This window comes from Bubalus bubalis, chromosome 6, assembly GCF_019923935.1.
Source record: "Bubalus bubalis isolate 160015118507 breed Murrah chromosome 6, NDDB_SH_1, whole genome shotgun sequence".
Taxonomy (NCBI): Eukaryota; Metazoa; Chordata; class Mammalia; order Artiodactyla; family Bovidae; genus Bubalus; species Bubalus bubalis.
The window spans coordinates 86,236,731-86,255,756 of record NC_059162.1 but is presented as its reverse complement, the minus strand read 5'-3'; the positions used below and the strand labels follow the sequence as shown (position 1 = coordinate 86,255,756).

General features: G+C 39.9%; 1 protein-coding gene across 14 annotated transcripts in view; it reads left to right on the top strand.

The window, feature by feature from the left end:
- Positions 1-19,026, top strand: part of FGGY (FGGY carbohydrate kinase domain containing) — a 508,405-nt gene that overhangs the window by 173,543 nt on the left and 315,836 nt on the right. For all 14 annotated transcript variants that reach the window (XM_044944924.2, XM_044944922.2, XM_044944923.2 and 11 more), the window contains one exon: positions 15,176-15,291. In XM_044944924.2, coding sequence (XP_044800859.1) covers positions 15,176-15,291 — 116 coding nt within the window. The remainder of the gene's footprint in view (positions 1-15,175; positions 15,292-19,026) is intronic.

Here is a 19,026-nt window from a genome sequence, read left to right as displayed (position 1 = left end):
GTCAATACAGTGAACTGCTTATAAATAATGCAGCAGCACCGACTTCATTTTTATAAAATCATGTTGGAGAAATATGTGATAATGATCAGGCCCCTGGAACTCAGCAGGCATGTGCTTTTGATGTGTGCCTTGCTCTGGGTAAAAGCAGGAAAGTCAAAAGTTCTCCTTGTTCTGCCTCAGACTGTTCGTGGTCTCAGGAGTCTGGCCGGAATCTTGGTGATACTTTCTCTTTGTTTCTCCCAGAGTCTGGGGGCTCCCACCAGCCTGGAAATACTCTGGTATGTCCCTAGTGAGCCCACAGTAATATTTTTTTAATTAATGTTTTTTTTTTTTAAATAGTGATGATAATTATAGAATTACCACTATTGATCATGAAAAAGGGTCTTTACTTATATTGTGTCATTTTAATCCTCTTAAGACCTGAGTCATCTGGCTGGCCTATCCTTTCTGCACCCTCTGTCCTCCCAGCTAACCTTAGGTTTTTTCCTTGTGTCAGGCTAGAGTCCCCCAAAACGAATTTTCAGGGTATAAACCTGGCAGCCAGATTTCTGGGAGCTGAGTTGGGGAAAGGATCTTGAAGGCTGACCTGCACAAAGGCAGGGCCTTACTTCATCTCTGTTCTTGTCAGGATGCCCCCTACTCTTACTGGGCCTTGGGCCCCACTCTGTCTGAGGGTGAACCTGCATCTTCTTCAGGGTGTGGGAGAGATGGCATCCAGGTTGCTCATCATGAGGGCACAGGGCAGGGTGGGGTGGTTCTAGTTTCATCTTACACAGCTTTCAACCATCCTGTTGATTTTGTGTGTGTGCTTAGTCGTTCAGTCACGTCCAACTCTTTGCTACCCCATGCACTGTAGCCCGCCAGTCTCCTCTGTCCATGGAATTTTCCACCAAGAATACTATGGGTCACCATTTCCTTCTCCAGGGAATCTTCCCAACCAAAGGATTGAACCTACATCTCTTTTATCTCCTTCATTGGCAAGCGAACTCTAAAGAATCCCATGTGCACCAGCTGGGAAGCCCTTTGATTTTAGCCCCACTTTTATCCCCACTTTTCAGAGGGACCTGGTGCCACCATGTCCTGAACTTGTCTGAGTCTCTCTAGGGTAATTGGGCTTCTGGGGTTTTTTCCACTGCTACTTAATTTTTATCTTTACAAGTCTACCGAGTGAGTTACTACTCATCCCTCCATATTTTCTAGCTCTTAGAGTTCTGCTACTCTCATCTTTTATTCTGTCTACTTTGACATGGTAGAGTTTTGCCTTTTTGAAATTTTCTTCCACTGCCATTTTATTGGAATTTTTAAAGGGAGCGTAAGTCGTGTCTAGTCAATCTGATGTCTTTCTCTGAAGGTCTCCTTGTTTTTCATTTATCAGAAAAGGAAAGTAGATGTATTTGAGATTTGACATGCTTTTGTGTCTAGGGAAATAGGAGATGGGAGCTGTGTGAGGTAGGCACAGTGCATTTTCTTTCTTTTTTTTTTTTTAAGGTTTTTAAGATAACATTTATTTCTTAGCATGTACATAATGAGAAACAAAAACACAAGAAGCAAAAAACAAAGTCATTCATAATCACAAGCAGTTTACCCTTTGATGTGTTCTTCTAGGTTTCATTTGTTTATTTTCACAACTAAGCATCCATTTTTATGTAATTAAGATCATGCAGTTACGTATCATGCTGTTTCACACATTTCAAAGTCCATTACCATTTCAGAGTCCCAAAGCTATGAGTATTTCGATAACCAAGAATACACTACACCAACTCAATCTGGAAGGAAGGCACAGTGCATTTTCAGAGCTGTCTGTGTTCTGTGGAGGGGGATGGTCTGTACAAGGAGCCCAGCGCTCTGCTACTGCCCCTGGACCCTCCAGAGATCTCACTTCTGTCTCCTTTAGGACTTGCACAGAAGGCAATAGCTAAAGATTTGGGCCTTGGAATATAAATAACTCAAAAGTGATTAGGAACCACAAAGTTTTCTTCTATAACTGACCTCCTAGAGTTCTCATTCATTCCCTAATAAGCATTCATTGAGCGCTCAAAATTTGCCAAAGAGGCACTCTGCTTGGTGCTAGGGAATGGCATGTTGGATGAGATAGATATGGTCCCTGCTATGGGAGGTCATGGCCAGGCCTCATATACTGAAATTCCCCAGAAGAACAGATAGAACATCAGGAAATGAAACAAAATAATAATGTTTTGTTATGATTAGGAGGTAGATCTTTCGGAACCTCCTGGCCTTACCCAATCATACACACTCTTGTCCAAAATACAGCAAGCTTGTGAAATGCAGCAAGCCCACAGTTCTAGATTTCTCCAGTCTGTCAGCTTGTTTAATCAACATGGGCCACTGAGACCACTAAATTTCAGGCACGCCTGTATAAGAAGCAAGGGCAACCCTGGGTGGTGGTGTTTAGTCTTTAAGTCATGTCCGACTCTTTTTCCACCCCACGGACTGTAGCCCGCCAGGTTTTTCTGTCCATGGGATTTCCCAGATAAGAATACTGGAGTGGGTTTCCATTTCCTTCTCCAGGGGATCTTCCTGACCCAGGGATTGAACCTGCATTCTCCTGCATTGCAGGTAGTTTCTTTACTGCTGAGCCACCAGGGAAGCCCAACCCTGGGTAACCACATCCAATTATACCACCATGAATCCTTGATTTCACATGCACTTTTTACACTGCTTGTTTGTTCTGAGCTAAATAAAGAGAAAAGAAATCTGACTTTAGTTGCATTCAAGTTGCCATTCTACAAAAGTATCATTTCTTCTTTAAGTCACAAGTCTTCTTAACAAATTGACCCTTTTATCACTATGTAATGTATCTCTTCTTCCCTGGTAATGTTTCTTGTTCTGACAAGTCTACTTTCTAATATTCATATTGCTATTGCTATTGCTATTGCTAAGTCACTTCAGTCGTGTCCGACTCTGTGTGACTCCATAGACGGCAGCCCACCAGGATTCTCCAGGCAAGAACACTGGAGTGGGTTGCCATTTCCTTCTCCAATGCATGAAAGTGAAAAGTGAAAGTGAAGTCGTTCAGTCATGTTCGACCCTCAGCGACCCCATGAACTGCAGCCTTCCAGGCTCCTCCATCCATGGGATTTTCCAGGCAAGAGTACTGGAGTGGGATGCCATTGCTTCTTTTTCTACCTTTTTACTCTTTAACCTATTTGTATGTTTATATTTAGAATGTTTCTTACAGACAGCATATAGTTGAATTTTATTTTTCATTTTCAAATGTCCAGTTGATGATTTCTGTAGGCACAGTGACGTTTTTAGGCCATTTACATTTTTCAACATATTTTTAATTAGTTAATTTATTAATTTGACTGTGCTGGGTCTTGCAGTGGCATGCTGGATCTTTAGTTGCAGCATGTGAACTCTTAATTGCAGCATATGGGATCTAGTTCCCTGACCAGGGATCAAACATAGGTCCCCTGCATTGGGAGTGCAGAGTTCTAGCCACTGGCCCATCAGGGAAGTCCCTAGGCCATTTACATTTAATGTTTGGATTTTAATCTACCATCTTGCTATTTGCTTTTTATTTCTTCAATATATTCTATGTTATTTTGCCTTTTTCTTGCCTTCTGCTAGATTGCTGTATTATTTTTTAGTATTCTGTTTTATCCCCCAAGTTTGTTTATTCATTTTATCTTTTTCACTGGCTCTTCAAGGATTTATAATATGCATTTTAAATAATCACAGCTTTCTTTAAGGGAATAAAAGATCAAATTTATTTAGAATATTTTGCTTTTCATTTAATCTTTGTGTTCCTTCAGGATTAAATGGTCCTTAGTCTACAAATATTTTTACCTTTTTATTGGAATATAGTTGCTTTACAGTGCTGTGTTAGTTTCTGCTGTACAACAAAGTGAATCATCTACACGTATAGATGCATCCCCTAATCCTTGAATTTCCTTCCCATTTGAGTCACCACAGACCACTCAGTAGGGTTCCCTGTGCCATGCAGTCGGTTCTCATTAGTTATCCATTTTATACACAGTAGTATACATGCCTTAACCCCAATCTCCTAATCTGTCCCACACCCCTACCCCTCTTGATATCCATACATTTGTTCTCTACATCTGTGTCTCTGTTTCTGCTTTGCAAATAAATTCATTTATACCATTATCTTAAAATAATTTTATACCCCATCACATCTATCTTCATAATATCTCATCGTTAATGCTGCTATTGTTGTGTGTTTTCTTTGTACATATAAATCCCTCAATGCATTGATTGTTTTCCCTAAATTATCTTTTAAAGATAAAGGTTTAAAGTCAGTTATCTTTAAAATAAATTTTAAAGTAAAAAGGTTCTTTGTATTTACTCATATATTTACTGACTGATATTTTTCATTCCTTTGTGTAAATTCATATTTCCCTTTATTCTCATTTTCCTTCTACCTCAAGAACTTCCTTTAACATTTCTTACGTAGTGTAGGTTTCTTGGAAATGAATTTTCTCAGCTTTTGTTTGTCTGGAAAAGCCTATGTTCCACATTAATTGTTCGAAGCTATTTTTGCTGAATATAGAATTCTATATTGATTTTTCTTTTAAAATTTTTTCAGTGCTTTAAAGACATCATTCCATTTTCTTCTGGATTGTGTTGTTTCTGGCAAAGAGTCTGAAGACATTTTTATCCTGTTCCTCTGTAATGTTTCTTTTTCTCTGAGTACTTTTAAAGATTTTTCTTTTTTCATTTAAAAAACAATTTCATTGTAATCGATCTTGATGTGGTTTTGTGTTTATCTTGCCTTGGTTTCATTGAGCTTAAATCTGTGGATTGATAGCTTTTATCGAGTCGAGAAAAAAAATGTGGCCATTGTTTCTTCAAATATTTTTTATTAGAAGCTGACATGATCAATTTTATGTTGTTGAGTGTCTGGATTTTGTTGGCTTCCTTTAAGGATTGTTGAGCTGCTTTTCATAGGAACCTATTAACGTACTTTTGGCTTAGTTTTATCCTTTGTAGTCTTTTTAAACTTTGGTAACATGGGTAGTATAGTCACATTGCTAAGGCATACACCTTTTGGGGTCTCCACTGAATGTCTCAAGTGATCAGTGATGGTGTTCCATTCTTAATTTTAGTAATTCAAGTAATTCCCAGCTGTTTGTGAATTCAGAAATTGTTTTGATAACAGATTCCCATTCACTCTTTAGCAGATCTCAAAGAGTGTCAGCATGCATATCTGCATCGCGATTTCTGCAAAGATTTCACAGGACTCTTGGGCAAATTTCTGGGCCCTCATTCTGCATTGCTACCTCCTCTTGGGAAGGCTGTGTTTCCAGCCACTTTAACTTCTCTGGATTCTTATCTCAGTTCCCTTAGCTTCATGAAGCTGCCATGTTTTCCTTGGCATCTCTCTTTCTGCTTTGTGGTCTGGCGTGTTCTCCCAGGCAGAGAGCCAGCAGGCAATCTTAGGACTCATCCCGTTGTTTCCTTCTCTCAGAGATCAGAGACCTACGCTGTGTCTTGTTGAAGTCTGAAAACAGTTGTTTTGTACATTTTCTCAGACTTCCCTAGTTGTTTAGGGCAAGGTGGTAAAATCCAGTCTCTGATACTCCCACATGATTAGAAGCAGGCACTTCTATTATTCCCACTTCAATGGGTTTCTATTTATGTGCATTTAATTTTATCAGATACTTTCTATTGTTAGATACAAGTTAATAATTTTCTTTCTCTTAATAAAATACTGTGGTAAAATACATCCACAGTTCTTGTATTATTAAATATTTCTTGAATATTGTTCTTGATGTATTTTCCCCACATTTTTATATTAAATTTGGTCATGTCTAATTCAGAATTTTTATGTTCACATTCATAATGTGAGTGGACTCTGATTTTTGTTTATCTCTGCTTGCTTTTTGTAACATAGTTACCATATAAATAACTTAGGGAACATTCCTTCTCTTCTAGATTCTGAAATATATATTTTGGGGTACTCTGTTCCTTGAACATTTGTTAGAACTTTCCAGTACAACCATCTGGGCTTGAGGCTTTATTTGAGGTGTGGTTTTTAACTGCTGGATCAATTTCTTTAATTTCTTTAATGTAATAAATTCACTTTTTTTTTTTTTTGAGTCAGTTATGGTAAGTTCTGTTTTTTTAGTAAATTTTCCTTTTCATCTAAATTTTCAAGTTTACTAACAAAATACTGTTCATGTAATTCTTCTTTATTCTTTTACTGTCTGCTTTATCAGTAGTTATCACTCCCATTTTCATTCGTGGTATTTGTTATTTTTGCCTTCTCTTCTTTTTTTCTTCCTCAATTTTACCAGACGCCTTTTTGTTTAATTTGCCTTTTCATAGAACCATTGTTTGGCTCTGTTAATCCCCTGAATTTTATCTTGCAATTTTATGTCTTTCATCTGCTCTTATCTTTACTACTCCTTTTTGATCTTTCTTTCAGCTGTTTACTGTTTTTCATAATTTCATAAGTTGGCTGCTTAGGTTATTAATTTTCAGACTTCTTTCTTTTCAAATAAAAGGCCTTAAAACTTTAAGTTTACCCATGAAATACCACTTTACCCATCTGGTCTCTGCTTGTATTGAATAACAAAACATTCTTCCTTTCTCCCCTCATATGAATAAAAGGAATTGAGTTTGTTGACTGTATTTGAGTCTTTAATTCCTCAATAGTAGTAGTAATTATTATTAATGTTTTGCTTTACCTGGTCCTTTAAATTATCAAAGAATAATAACATCTTTAAATAAAGTGTCTCTCTTTGAGTACATTTTTTATCTAGGAGTGCTTATTTTATATATTTCACATTGTGTTGTTTAGTTCATAAAATGTAACAAAGGGTAGTATTCTTCTTTGAGCATTTAGTTACTGGAATCTTCCTCTTAGTCTTGCTAATATTTTTGGTCTTGTGTTCTACTCTGATATTTTTAAAATATGCATTTGTTTTTTTTTTGTTGTTGACTTTTTGAAAAAAAAAAAAAAACCTCTTTAACACATTTTAAAAATTTTATATTATAAACAGGCTATCCCTTAATTTTAATCCCACTGTGGCTATTATTATCTTTCAACCAGTGGCAGAATTCAGCTCATTCACATATGTTGTAATGATTGAAATAGCTGACTTTATTCTTTCTATTTTATTTTTCTTTTCTGTATATATTACATTACTCCCTCTTATCTTTTAATTTTTCTTGGCTTAGTTTGGTTTAATTTGTTAATTTGAGCATTCTATTAAGCTGTTTCCATTAGTGATTACCTTTTCATTTCTTACAACCAACATTAAACTTACACTCTGTGCATATACACATAAAATCCTTTTCTTATGGATGCTTTTTCAAGTGTCTGACTTGATGTTTTGCTAAATTAATATTTTGGTTCCAGACTATCATTTGGTTTTCCTTCTAAGATGGCATACTTGTTATGTTTCAACAAAACTTAATATTGCAAATTCCTGGCACATTATTATAATCTATTTAGATAAAATATGTGTACACCTATATATACATGCATGTGTGTGTAAATATATATATATATGTATGTATGCATGCGTGCACACACACACATGCATATGTATTTACACACTATCCCCTTCATGGATCACAGCCTTGTCATGGTAAAGGGGCTTGCATAAATTAATGAAGCTATGAGCCATGCCATGCAGGGCCACCCAAGAAGGACAGGTCATGAATCTGCAGGTGTACAAGCTGGGTTTCGAAGAGGAAGAGGAACCAGAGATCAAATTACCAGCATTCATTGGCTCATGGTGAAAGCAAGGGAGTTCCAGAAAAACATCTACTTCTGTTTCTTTGACTACACTAAAGTCTTTGACTATGTGAATCACAACAAACTGTGGAAAATTCTTCAAGAGATGGGAGTACCATACCACCTTACCTGTTTCCTGAGAAACTTGTATGCAGGTCAAGAAGCAACAGACATGGAGTAACTGACTAGTTCAAAATCAGGAAAGTAGTACAACAAGGCTGTGCATTGTCACCCTGCTTATTTTAACTTACATGCAGAGTACATCATGTGAAATACTGGGCTGGATGAATCACAGTCTGGAGTCCAGATTACCAGGAAAAATATTAACAACCTCAGATAGGTAGATGATACCATTTTACCGGCAGAAAGTAAAGATAAAGTGAATAGCCTTTTAATGAGGGTGAAAGAAGAGTGTGAAAAAGCTTACTTGAAACTCAACATTAAAAAAAACCTAAGATCGTAGCATCCAGTTCCATCACTTCATGGCAAACAGATGAGGAAAAAGTGGAAGCAGTGGTAGATTTTATTTTCTTAGATTGATGCTGAAGCTGAAGCTCCAGTACTTTGGCCACCTGATGCGAAGAGCAGACTCTTTGGAAAAGACCCTGCCACTGGAAAAGATTGAAGACAAAAGGAAAAAGGGGTGGCAGAGGATGAGATGATTAGATAGCATCACTGACTCAATGGACATGAATTCAAGCAAACTCTGGGAGATAGTGGAGGACAGAGGAGCCTGGCATGCTTCAATACATGGGATCACAAACAGTTGGACACTTAGCAACTGAATAACAACAACAGCAATATTTATGATATATATACATATATATATATATACACACACACACACACATACACATATGTATATACACATAGAGAGAGAATATGAATTAACATCAGGTTTCACCACCACTGCTTCCTCTAGTCTTTAGTTTCCACTCTGTTGATATAGTTCCTCAGAACCCATTGCTTTTCTGGTTATGTTCTTTCTCAAATGCTATCCTCAGAGAACATATATGGGAAGTTTACTTTAGAATCCTTGCACTCTGAAAATGTTTTACTTTCCCCTAACAGCTGAGTAATATTTTGCCTAAATATAGGATTCTTGGATCATTTTTGTTAATGATCTGTACATTTTTCTTCCATCTTCTACATTCCAGAGTTGTAGATGAGAATTCCTTAGCTAGGCTTAGTTTGCCTTTGTTTCTTGCCTTAATTTCTAACTTACTCTTTCTGTCTGGAAGTTTGTATAATTTTCTGTTTACACTTGAAATTCAAATATTTCCTGGATTCGCTTCCTGAACTTAATGAGACTTTTCATCTGCAGGCTTAAATCTTGCTTCAGCCAGTTTAAAAAGAAAAACAAAAACCTAGTACTGTATTTGTTTAATTAGAGTATCTCCTTCAACTTTTCTTTTTTGTTTTTTTTTCCTTTTCTCCTTAAAAAAAAAAAATCCCTTCTGGAATTCCTTTTATTTTTGTGTTAAGCTGCCAGATCTGTCCTTCAAAAGGCCCCTTATTGATTCCCTCATTATTTCTTCTTTTGTGTCTTTGTTACAAGTAGTAAGATATTTTGCTCACTTTGTCTTATAGATCATTAATTCAATTTTTAACAGTGCCAGTGTTTTATTTAGTTCTTCTAAGGAAATTTTTAATAAATTTTAAAATTCATAGCTTTAGTTCAGAGTCTTTCTTGCTCCCTTCTGATTTCTCATTGCTTTCCTTATTGGTATTCTCTTCCAATTTTTTTTTTTCATCATTTCTATGTCACTGAGACCTTTCTCTTGGAGGCCTTCTGTATGGATCTTCTCTTGGGTGAACTAGTCCCCTAAGTTAGGTATTGTTTTCATTTTGCCTTCTCCTTAATTTATGTTCTTTCAACTGTCATGTAGGCTGTAGGCTTTTAGTGTCTCTTTGATGTTAAAAAAACCTGAAAGCAGTGAAGGATACAGCAGTTTCTGCCATGGTATTCTGGCTGGCAAGGAACAAATAGTGAGGGGCCCTTTTCCCTGGGCAGATGCAGCTCTCCTTTCCTGCCAGTCTTGGAAGCAGTTCACCCTGCTAGCGGAGCCCCTGCCATCTGCAGGTTCCTGTCTTTAATTCTAATCCTGCAAATCACTCCTCTCACCCATGCCTACACACACACACACACAGACACACAAAGACAGACACACACACACAGACACACACAGACACACACACACACTGATAGGTCAGCTTACACACACACACACGCTGATAGGTCAGCTTACACACACACACACAGAGACAGACACACACACAGAGACAGACACACACAGACACATGCACACAGACAGACACACACAGACACATAGAACAGACACACACACACAGACACACACACACACACACAGATACACACACACAGACACACACAGACACATAGACAGAACAGACACACACACACACAGACAGACACACACAGATACACAGACACACACACACAGACACACACACACACACGGACACACAGACAGACACACACACACAAAGACAGACACACACACAGACACATACAGACACACACACACACACACACGCTGATAGGTCAGCTTGCCTGAAGGTGAATAGCTGTCCTGAGAGTGCAGGTTGTTCACTGAAATGCTTGAGGGAATGACAAAATGTGGTCTTCGTAGAAGCCTCAGAGGGAGGCAGACCTTTTGTTCTACTTCTGGAAACTTGCCTTTACTTACTAAGGAGATGAAGTCCTGTATTTGCTATCTCTCTCCTGGAGATTTCCAGAGACGCTGTGGCCTCGGTTGTGCTCTCTTGTTGTTGTTCAGTCTCTCAGTTGTGTCTGACACTTTGCAACCCCATGGACTGCAGCACACCAGGCTTCCCTGTCTCACTGTCTCCTGGAGTTGGCTCAAACTCGTGTCCATTGAGTCTGATGCTATCTAACCATCTCATCCTCTGTCACGCCTCTAAATTTTGCCAATTCTGCCACATTCACATGTCCATTTTATCCAAGAGCTGATTTAGAGACCCAAATGAGATAGACCCTCATAGTGTTTGGATAAACCTAATGGAGGATGGAGTTACCAGAGGCACCTGGAGCTATAACAGTTCCTGCCTGTTGGGCTCAGTCATCTTTACTCCAAGCACACTCTCTGGCCACTTATTCTAACTGGCTGTGAGATAGACATCCCTCTCCTTGCTCTTATTGGGGATCGCACAGACAGTCTATGTGGGATAAGTTAGTTATGCTATAAACTGTTGTTTAACTCTTGCTGTGTTATGAATCACACCAGTGCTCAGTAGTTCAACACAATAATCATTTATCTGCCTCATGGACACAACATTTAGACTCTGTTCTGTAGGGTGGTTCTTCTGTTCTCAGCTGTACTCACTCCCTCAGGTCTTGGCTGCCTGGGGATGTGTGATCCAGACTGGACTTGGTGGTCATTCCTCTACCCACATACCTCTTGGCCTCCTCCTGGGACCAGTGAGCTAATCCTGCATGATCTTCTCACAGCAATACCGGAAGTGCAATAGAGCAAGCAGAAACATATAATGCTGCTTTTAGCTTAGACTTGAAACTGGAATGCAGTTGTTTCTGCCTCATTCTTTTGGCCAAATCCAGTTGTGTGACAATATCCAAAATCTTGAAGTAGGAAAGGAGGCTCTGCCCACTGTGGGGGTTGAGAGGAGGAGGAGGTGCAGCACTACAGATTAAGTGGCAAAGGGTGTGGATATTTAGAGATTGGAAGACTGGGGGCCATGAACTCAACCTATCTCAGCTGTTAAGAAATACAGTGAAATATTTCCAAGTTGTAATGCTACTTCAAAGGAGATAGCCATGAAGTTAGCTTGGAGGTAGTGAGGAAACCTGTGCAGAAGAGCTGGACCATGAGAAAGACATGGAATTTTCCAGGTAGACAAGGATGTGTGCATGGAGCAACACTGAGTTAATGATAGATAGGACAGAGTAGAGGGTGGTCCCAGAAGTCTGCAAATGAGTGGAGCATTTGGGGAGTGAAGAGTTGTCCTATGTGGGTGGATCATAAGACACAATCCTTGCACACCATATTGTTTCATCACATTGCTCTTTCCAGTGACTTATCATAGCTTCTAAAACGTCAAAATTTCAGGCATTGTGCCAGGAAGAGTTATCCTATTGCATATTCTTCAGAACATGCTTCATAGGTAGTGTCTTTCTTTAAACCTCAAAAAATTATTTTGCTTAAGTCAGGTGAAGGGTTTCACACAGACGTATTGTTTCCAATGGGACTAGTGTTCCTTCAATATATCCATGCCACTTAGCTTAGTTCAGCGTGTCCTGTCGTCTGTGATGGTGGTGGCGGAGTTGCTAAGTCATGTCTGACTCTTACGACCCCATGGACTGTAGCCTGCCGGTGTCCTCTGACCATGGGATTCTCCAGGCAAGAATACTGGAGTGGGTTGCCATTTCCTTCTCCAAGGGATCTTCCTGATCCTAGAATCTTCCGTCTATGCCACATGTGAAAAAAATAATGATAAGTAATGTTTGTTTGCTTTCAGAAGGCATTGAGATCTCACAGAAGGTGAGCTCTTCTGTGAAGTCCTCCCTGACACTTTCTCCCTCTTTCTCCTGCCAGTTCCTCCTGCTAAAACTTTCCATTTCTCTCTCTACTTCCTTCAGAACTTTTTGTTAGGATGTGACTTTAGGTGTGATTATTTGAGCACTGTCTCCTCAATTATATCGTTAGCGTATAGGTGAGCAGCAGGCCGACTGTTTTGCATATAACTGGATCCCCAGGACCTAGCATAGTGCCAGGGTCATAATGACTGAATACTAAATATTTATTAAGCGAGTGAGTGAATGAGTGAGTCAGTTTAATGACTGAATCAGATAGGCCAAAACTGCTGGCTCTATGAAATAGATAGGTTTTGCTTTATTTATAAAACTGCAAGAACTCTCCAGGTTTATCACTTAGCTGTGGTAATGTGGACAGACTACATTTATTCTCCAGGGCTTCCATTTGATCAGTATTCACTGTGGCTTGAGCTCTGGCTGGATGTGAATACTGGCGATCTGGAGATGATTAAGGTAGGTTCTCCTCTGAAGGTATTGCTGGTTTAGTGGGAGAAATAGAGATGGGAAGGGGCAAGGACAATGACGGTGCTGAGTATTAAGATATGGGTATGAGAACGTTGAACCTGGAGAAGAGGCTTTGGACTCAGCTGGACCTCCATTGCTGCTGCTGCAAAGTCGCTTCAGTCGTGTCCGACTCTGTGCGACCCCATGGACTGCAGCCTACCAGGCTCCTCTGTCCATGGGATTTTCCAGGCAAGAGTGCTGGAGTGGGGTGCCATTGCTTCTCCATTGCCCTCCTCCATTGGGGCTTCATAAAAAGGGGAGTCTGAACTGAGTCAGGAAGGCTAATCAGCAGTCAGACATAACAGGGAAGAACATTTTGGGCAGAATAGAGCAGAGGTTCAAGGCACTGAGAAGTGAGCAATCAAGACCCATTATGGAAAGCTTCAAACAATTCATTAGTGTAGAATGAAGAAAGCAAGGATAGGAACGACAGGAGAGGAAGCTGGGGTCAACATGGTCATATCACAAAGTGTCATTCAAGCCTAGCTGAGGACTGGACTTTTTCCTGAAGGGAGTGAGGAGCAATTGAAGGGTTTTAATCAGGAGTTGGTACCATCAGATTTTACTTTAGAACATTTTCTCTGGACACAATGGAGAATAGATTGGAAGGCTTGGGGCTGTTGGGAAGAAGATCAACAAAGAAGCGGTTAATTACTCAGTGTGATAAGGTCTCTAATAGATTTGATGCTTGCTCTGTGATGTCAGAGCAGGAACATCTAAACTAGAACTGAGGTCTCGGTCTAGACTAAAGGAAGTTATCAGGCTGAAGAATTTTGCAAGCACATAGAAGAGAAGTGTACAAGCACAGAAGTATGCAAGAATGTGACTTTTTTAGGGCACTCCAAAGGATTTTTTATTGCTGGAATATAGAACACTAAGAGGGAATTATCTGTCCTCTGATGCCCTCTTGCAACACCTACCATCTTACTTGGGTTTCTCTTACCTTGGACGTGGGGTATCTCTTCATGGCTGCTCCAGCAAAGCGCAGCCGCTGCTCCTTACCTTGGACGAGGGGTATCTCCTTACCACCGCCCTTCTTGACCTTGAATGTGAAGTAGCTCCTCTAGGCCCTCCTGTGCCTGTGCAGCCACCGCTCCTTGGACGTGGGGTTGCTCCATCTCATGCGAAGAGTTGACTCACTGGAAAAGATTCTGATGCTGGGAGGGATTGGGGGCAGGAGGAAAAGGGGATGACAGAGGATGAGATGGCTGAATGGCATCACTGACTTGATGGACATGAGTTTGAGTGAACTCCGGGAGTTGGTGATGGACAGGGAGGCCTGGAGTGCTGCAATTCATGGGGTCGCAAAGAGTCAGACACAAGTGAGCAACTGAACTGAACTGAAGAGGGAATTGATGAGACATGAAGCCATAAAGGAAAAGGCCATCTAGCACTCAGTCTTCCTCCTGTTGAATATTGCTTTAGACTGCAGTGATCACATCTATACCAGGCACCTTTTTGTTTTTTTTATTTTTTTATCACAGAGAAGTTTGAACATGTACAGAATAGAGACATATAATGAACACCCATTTAACCACCCTCAGCCCCACAGCTACCAACCCATGGCCAATTCTGCTCCATCTGCAATGTCATTCACTTCCCCTTCACTTGCTATTTTATAGTAGATCCCAGATACTATATCATTTTATACATCAGTGTTTCAATATGTATCAGTTAGCTAAGAAGCCTTTTTCAAAACATAGCCAAAAGTATCAATTTCATACCTAAAACTTAATAATAATGCTCAGTATCATCAAATAGCTAGTCATTGATTTAATTTCTGTTTATCTCAGGGCTTCCCTAGTAGCTCAGCTGGTAAACAATCCGCCTGCAATGCAGGAGACCCTGGTTCAATTCCTGGGTTGGGAAGATCCCCTGGAGAAGGGATAGGCTACCCACTCCAGTATTCTTGGGCTTCCCTGGTGGCTTAGACAGTGAAGAATCTGCCTGCAATGTGGAATACCTTGGGTTCCATCCCTGGGTTGGGAAGATCCCTTGGAGGAGAGCATGGCAGTATTCTTGCCTAGAGAATCCCAGGTAACTAGTCATTGTTGTAATTTCTGGTTATCTCATAAATTTCATATAAATATGAATAGAAATATACATGCAAATATTTTTATATATACTGTTTAGTCAGATCTAAATAAAGGGCGGCAACCCTTTTGAAAGTGAAAGAAGATGTTCTCCATCATTAACAGATGTCACTGAGGACTTATGATTTAATCAGGGGTGAATAATTACTTCAGTTTATTCTGTTTTTTCACTATTGCAGTTATCTGAACAAGTGTTTGGCAAAATATAAAGGAAGCCTGGCTCATATTATTGGTTCTACCTCGCTCCTATTTCCCTAGGTCTCTCTGCTCCCTGGTGTGCAAATGGACATACTCTGCAGAGAAAGGCTGGGACGACAGTTTCTGGAAGATGGTTGGTTTGGAAGACTTGATTACAGATAATTACAGCAAAATTGGTAAAAAATAATATATATTTTTCTGATTATGTGTACGTATACATGAAGATATTGGTGTTTGCTTTTTGTTTTTATCTAAATTAAAATATAGGAACACATCCCTATTTTTCAAAGAGAAGCTAGTAAGCTATGATGGGTAGTCCATGACTAATAGGCCTTTGTATTGGGGCTTATAGTAACTGAGCTATGATAATCTGCCTTGAAATGTAGACTCTTAGACATGCCACTAGACTGGGGAAGATATTTGCATGGAGCAGCTGGAAATAACATAATCAAAGGTATTTATGGATCATCCCAGTCAGAACTTGGAAAATGTGTGGTGATTTAGGTTCAAGGAACCAGGTAAGGCCATGAACAGGAAAATAAAAATAATTGAAGAGATCAAAATTGGAAGGATCAGGAACAAAGCATAAACTGGAATGTGAGCCAGTTGTTCCTGACTAAAGCCTTAGGACCCCTGACTTCCAGTTTTATGTGGCACTAACTAGGTAGTAAAGGAGTGGATGACAAGTAGGTAGTATTTACCTGTAAAATAATTCAGATACTAGGTATATATAACGGTAGCTGATATGTTAAAGTTTCAAGATAAAGTTCATATTCATGTCACAGAAAGATGCTTATTTCATATAGTTACTACCTACCTTTCTATTAAGCTATCATCAGGTAAGATATTACACCTGATGAAAGAAAATACTTCTGTATTGTTTAGTGTGTGGGCTAGGAGGTTGGAACAAGACAATTTTAAAGTACTGTGAATTAAACAGGATGGCAGAGTATTTCCCTGTTATGTATTAGAACTGAAGTAAGTGATTAGCAGGCAGCTCTGCCTTTCTTATAAGATGACCTCCAAGTTTGGGTCCAAATTGCTCCTTCAGTTCTCATCAGTTCCCAGCTAGGGATTGAGAAGAAAGAAAAGGACCAGAAGAATCCATCCACATTCCTTTGGAGGAAGCATAACAGAAAAATGGACCAGTTCATTTCTGATCACAGCCTGTATACCAGCGCTTCTTAACGAAGCCCCACTAGGCTGCAGGGGTGGCTGGGAAATGTGGTAATTGGCCAAGCGGCTTTGTGGCCATCCATGTGACAGACCAGAAACTGAGAGCTGTGCTGTGAAATATGGGTGAAATGTGGGTGAAAAGAGTAGTGTCTGCTACAGTTTCAACCGCCGTTGATAACTGAGTCACATAGAGATTATTTCAGTCCAACTTTTCTCTGGTCGAGTCCTCATGACTACTGTCTTACATTTCGAGAATATAAGGACAGAAATATGAAAGATCCAAGTAGCATCTGTACTTCTGTGCTGTAGACAGCATAGCTCAGCTGAGCATGGTCTGCTGAACTACTCATAGCTAAATCTAGGGAAAAGAACAGAGCCAGGGTAGTATGCAAAAGAACCCTTCTGGACTTTCTGTAGCTCAACTGAAACCACTGTAAGATTGGAGCTTGTGGAGAAGGGTAGGAGCTTGGGACCAGAGGAAGAGAAGAAGAAAGCAAACCAGCGATCATTAGTCGTTAGTAGCATTCTAAGTCCTTTGGTTGGTGGTTTGGTAGGTGATTAATTCATTTATCTCATTTGGCTCTCACAAACCTATTTGTCTAGCTATTTCCAATTTTCACATGGAAAGACTGAGATTCAGTTCTTTTGTCTGCTCTTGTAGGGTCATTATTAGGACTGCAGTCTCTAACTCTATACTTTCCTACCAAAGCAGACGTCCTCCTTGGGCTATTGGAGACTTGAGGGGGCTGATGTGGCTGTATAACTTACCTCCAGCAGGGTTAGGCAGAATTCCAATATTTAGCATCTAAATCCAGTTTGAGCTTCATTGAAACAAACATCCATAGTCCATACTTAGATTAGAGTCTGAGTGTGATAGACCCTCAACTGATGAGGGAATATAACTTCACAGGGTATAAAAACTGTTAATACTTTAAAGCATATAGTACCTTAAAATTCTAGATATTCACACCACTTGGAGCCAGGCAGCCAGAGAGAAAAATGATACTAAGCCACAAGCTTCTGGAGAGCAGGAACTGTATCTGCCTTACCCTTGAGTATCTTGGCATAGAAGATGTTGATAAATACCTACTGACAGAATGTGTACAATATAGGCATAGTTGTTTGAATTGACATGGACTGGGAGGTTCAGTTCAGTTTAGTTGCTCAGTCACGTCTGACTCTTTGCGACCCCTTGGATTGCAGTACATCAGGCTTCCCTGTCCATCACCAACTCCTGAAGATTGCTCAAACTCATGTCCATCGAGTCAGTGATGCCATCCAACCATTGCATCCTCTCTTATCGCCTTATTCTCCTGTCTTCACTCTTTTCCAACATCAGAGTCTTTTCCAATGAGTCAGTTCTTCACATTGGGTGGCCAAAGTATTGGAGCTTCAGCTTCAGCATCGGTCTCTCCAACGAATATTCAGGACTGATTTCCTTTAGGATTGACTGGTTTGATCTCCGTTCAGTCCTAGAGACTCTCAAGAGCCTTCTCCAACACCACAGTTCAAAAGCATTCTTCGGCACTCAGCTTTCTTTCTGGTCCAACTCTCACATCCACACATGACTACTGGAAAAACCATAGCTTTGACTAGATGGACCTTTGTTGGCAAAGTAACGTCTCTGCTTTTTAATATGCTGTCTAGGTTGGTCATAACTTTTCTTCCAAAGAGCAAGCGTCTTTTAATTTCATGGCTGCAGTCACCATCTGCAGTGATTTTGGAGCCCAAGAAAATAAAGTTTCTCACTGCTTCCATTGTTTCCCTATCTAGTTGCCATGAAGTGATGGGATCAGATGCCATGATCTTAGTTTTTTAAATGTGGAGTTTTAAGCCAAATTTTTCACTCTCTCACTCATCAAGAGGCTCTTTAGTTCCTCTTTTCATTCTGCCGTAAGGGTGGTGTCATCTTCATATCTGAGGTTATTGATATTTCTTCCTTCAGTCTTGATTCCAGCTTGTACTTCATCCAGTCTGGCATTTCTCATGATGTACTCTGCATAGAAGTTAAATAATCAGGGAGACAATATACAGCCTCGATATACTCCTTGCCCAAGCTCCAACCATGTCCTTGTCTGGTTCTAACTGTTGGTTCTTGACCCGCATACACATTTCTCAAGAGGCAGGTAAGGTGGTCTGGTATTCCATCTCTTTCAGAATTTTCCACAGTTTGTTGTGATCCCCATAGTCAAAGGCTTTGGCATGGTCAATAAAGCAGAAATAGGTGTTTTTCTGGATCTCTGTTGCTTTGTTGATGATCCAACGTATGTTGGTAATTTGATCTCTGGTTCCTCTGCCTTTTCTAAGTCCAACTTAAGCGTCTAGAAGTTCTTGATTCATGTACTGTTGAAGCCTTGCTTGAAGAATTTTGAGCATTACTTTGCTAGCGTGTGAGATGAGTACCTCCTTATCAACTCTAATCTCCAATTGCAATCACATTGAAGGCTAGACCTTTAACATATGAATCTTGGGTACACAATGTAGCCTACAGCCCCAGGGTACTAGTTCATTGGTCATTGGCACTAAAGCAGAGCCCCTAAGTCCTAATTCTCCAGTCTGATGTTCTGGAGGTACCCCATAAGTTCCCTGCCTCAAAGAAGAATCATCAAGACTGGGTCTCAGGGGCAGGACTATTGTCATCTAATTGAGGACTGCAGGAAAGTTGGATCTAAAACATGGAACTGGGAGCAAGGGTAGTTTTAGTTTTAGCATTAATTGTGTGAACTTAGACAAAT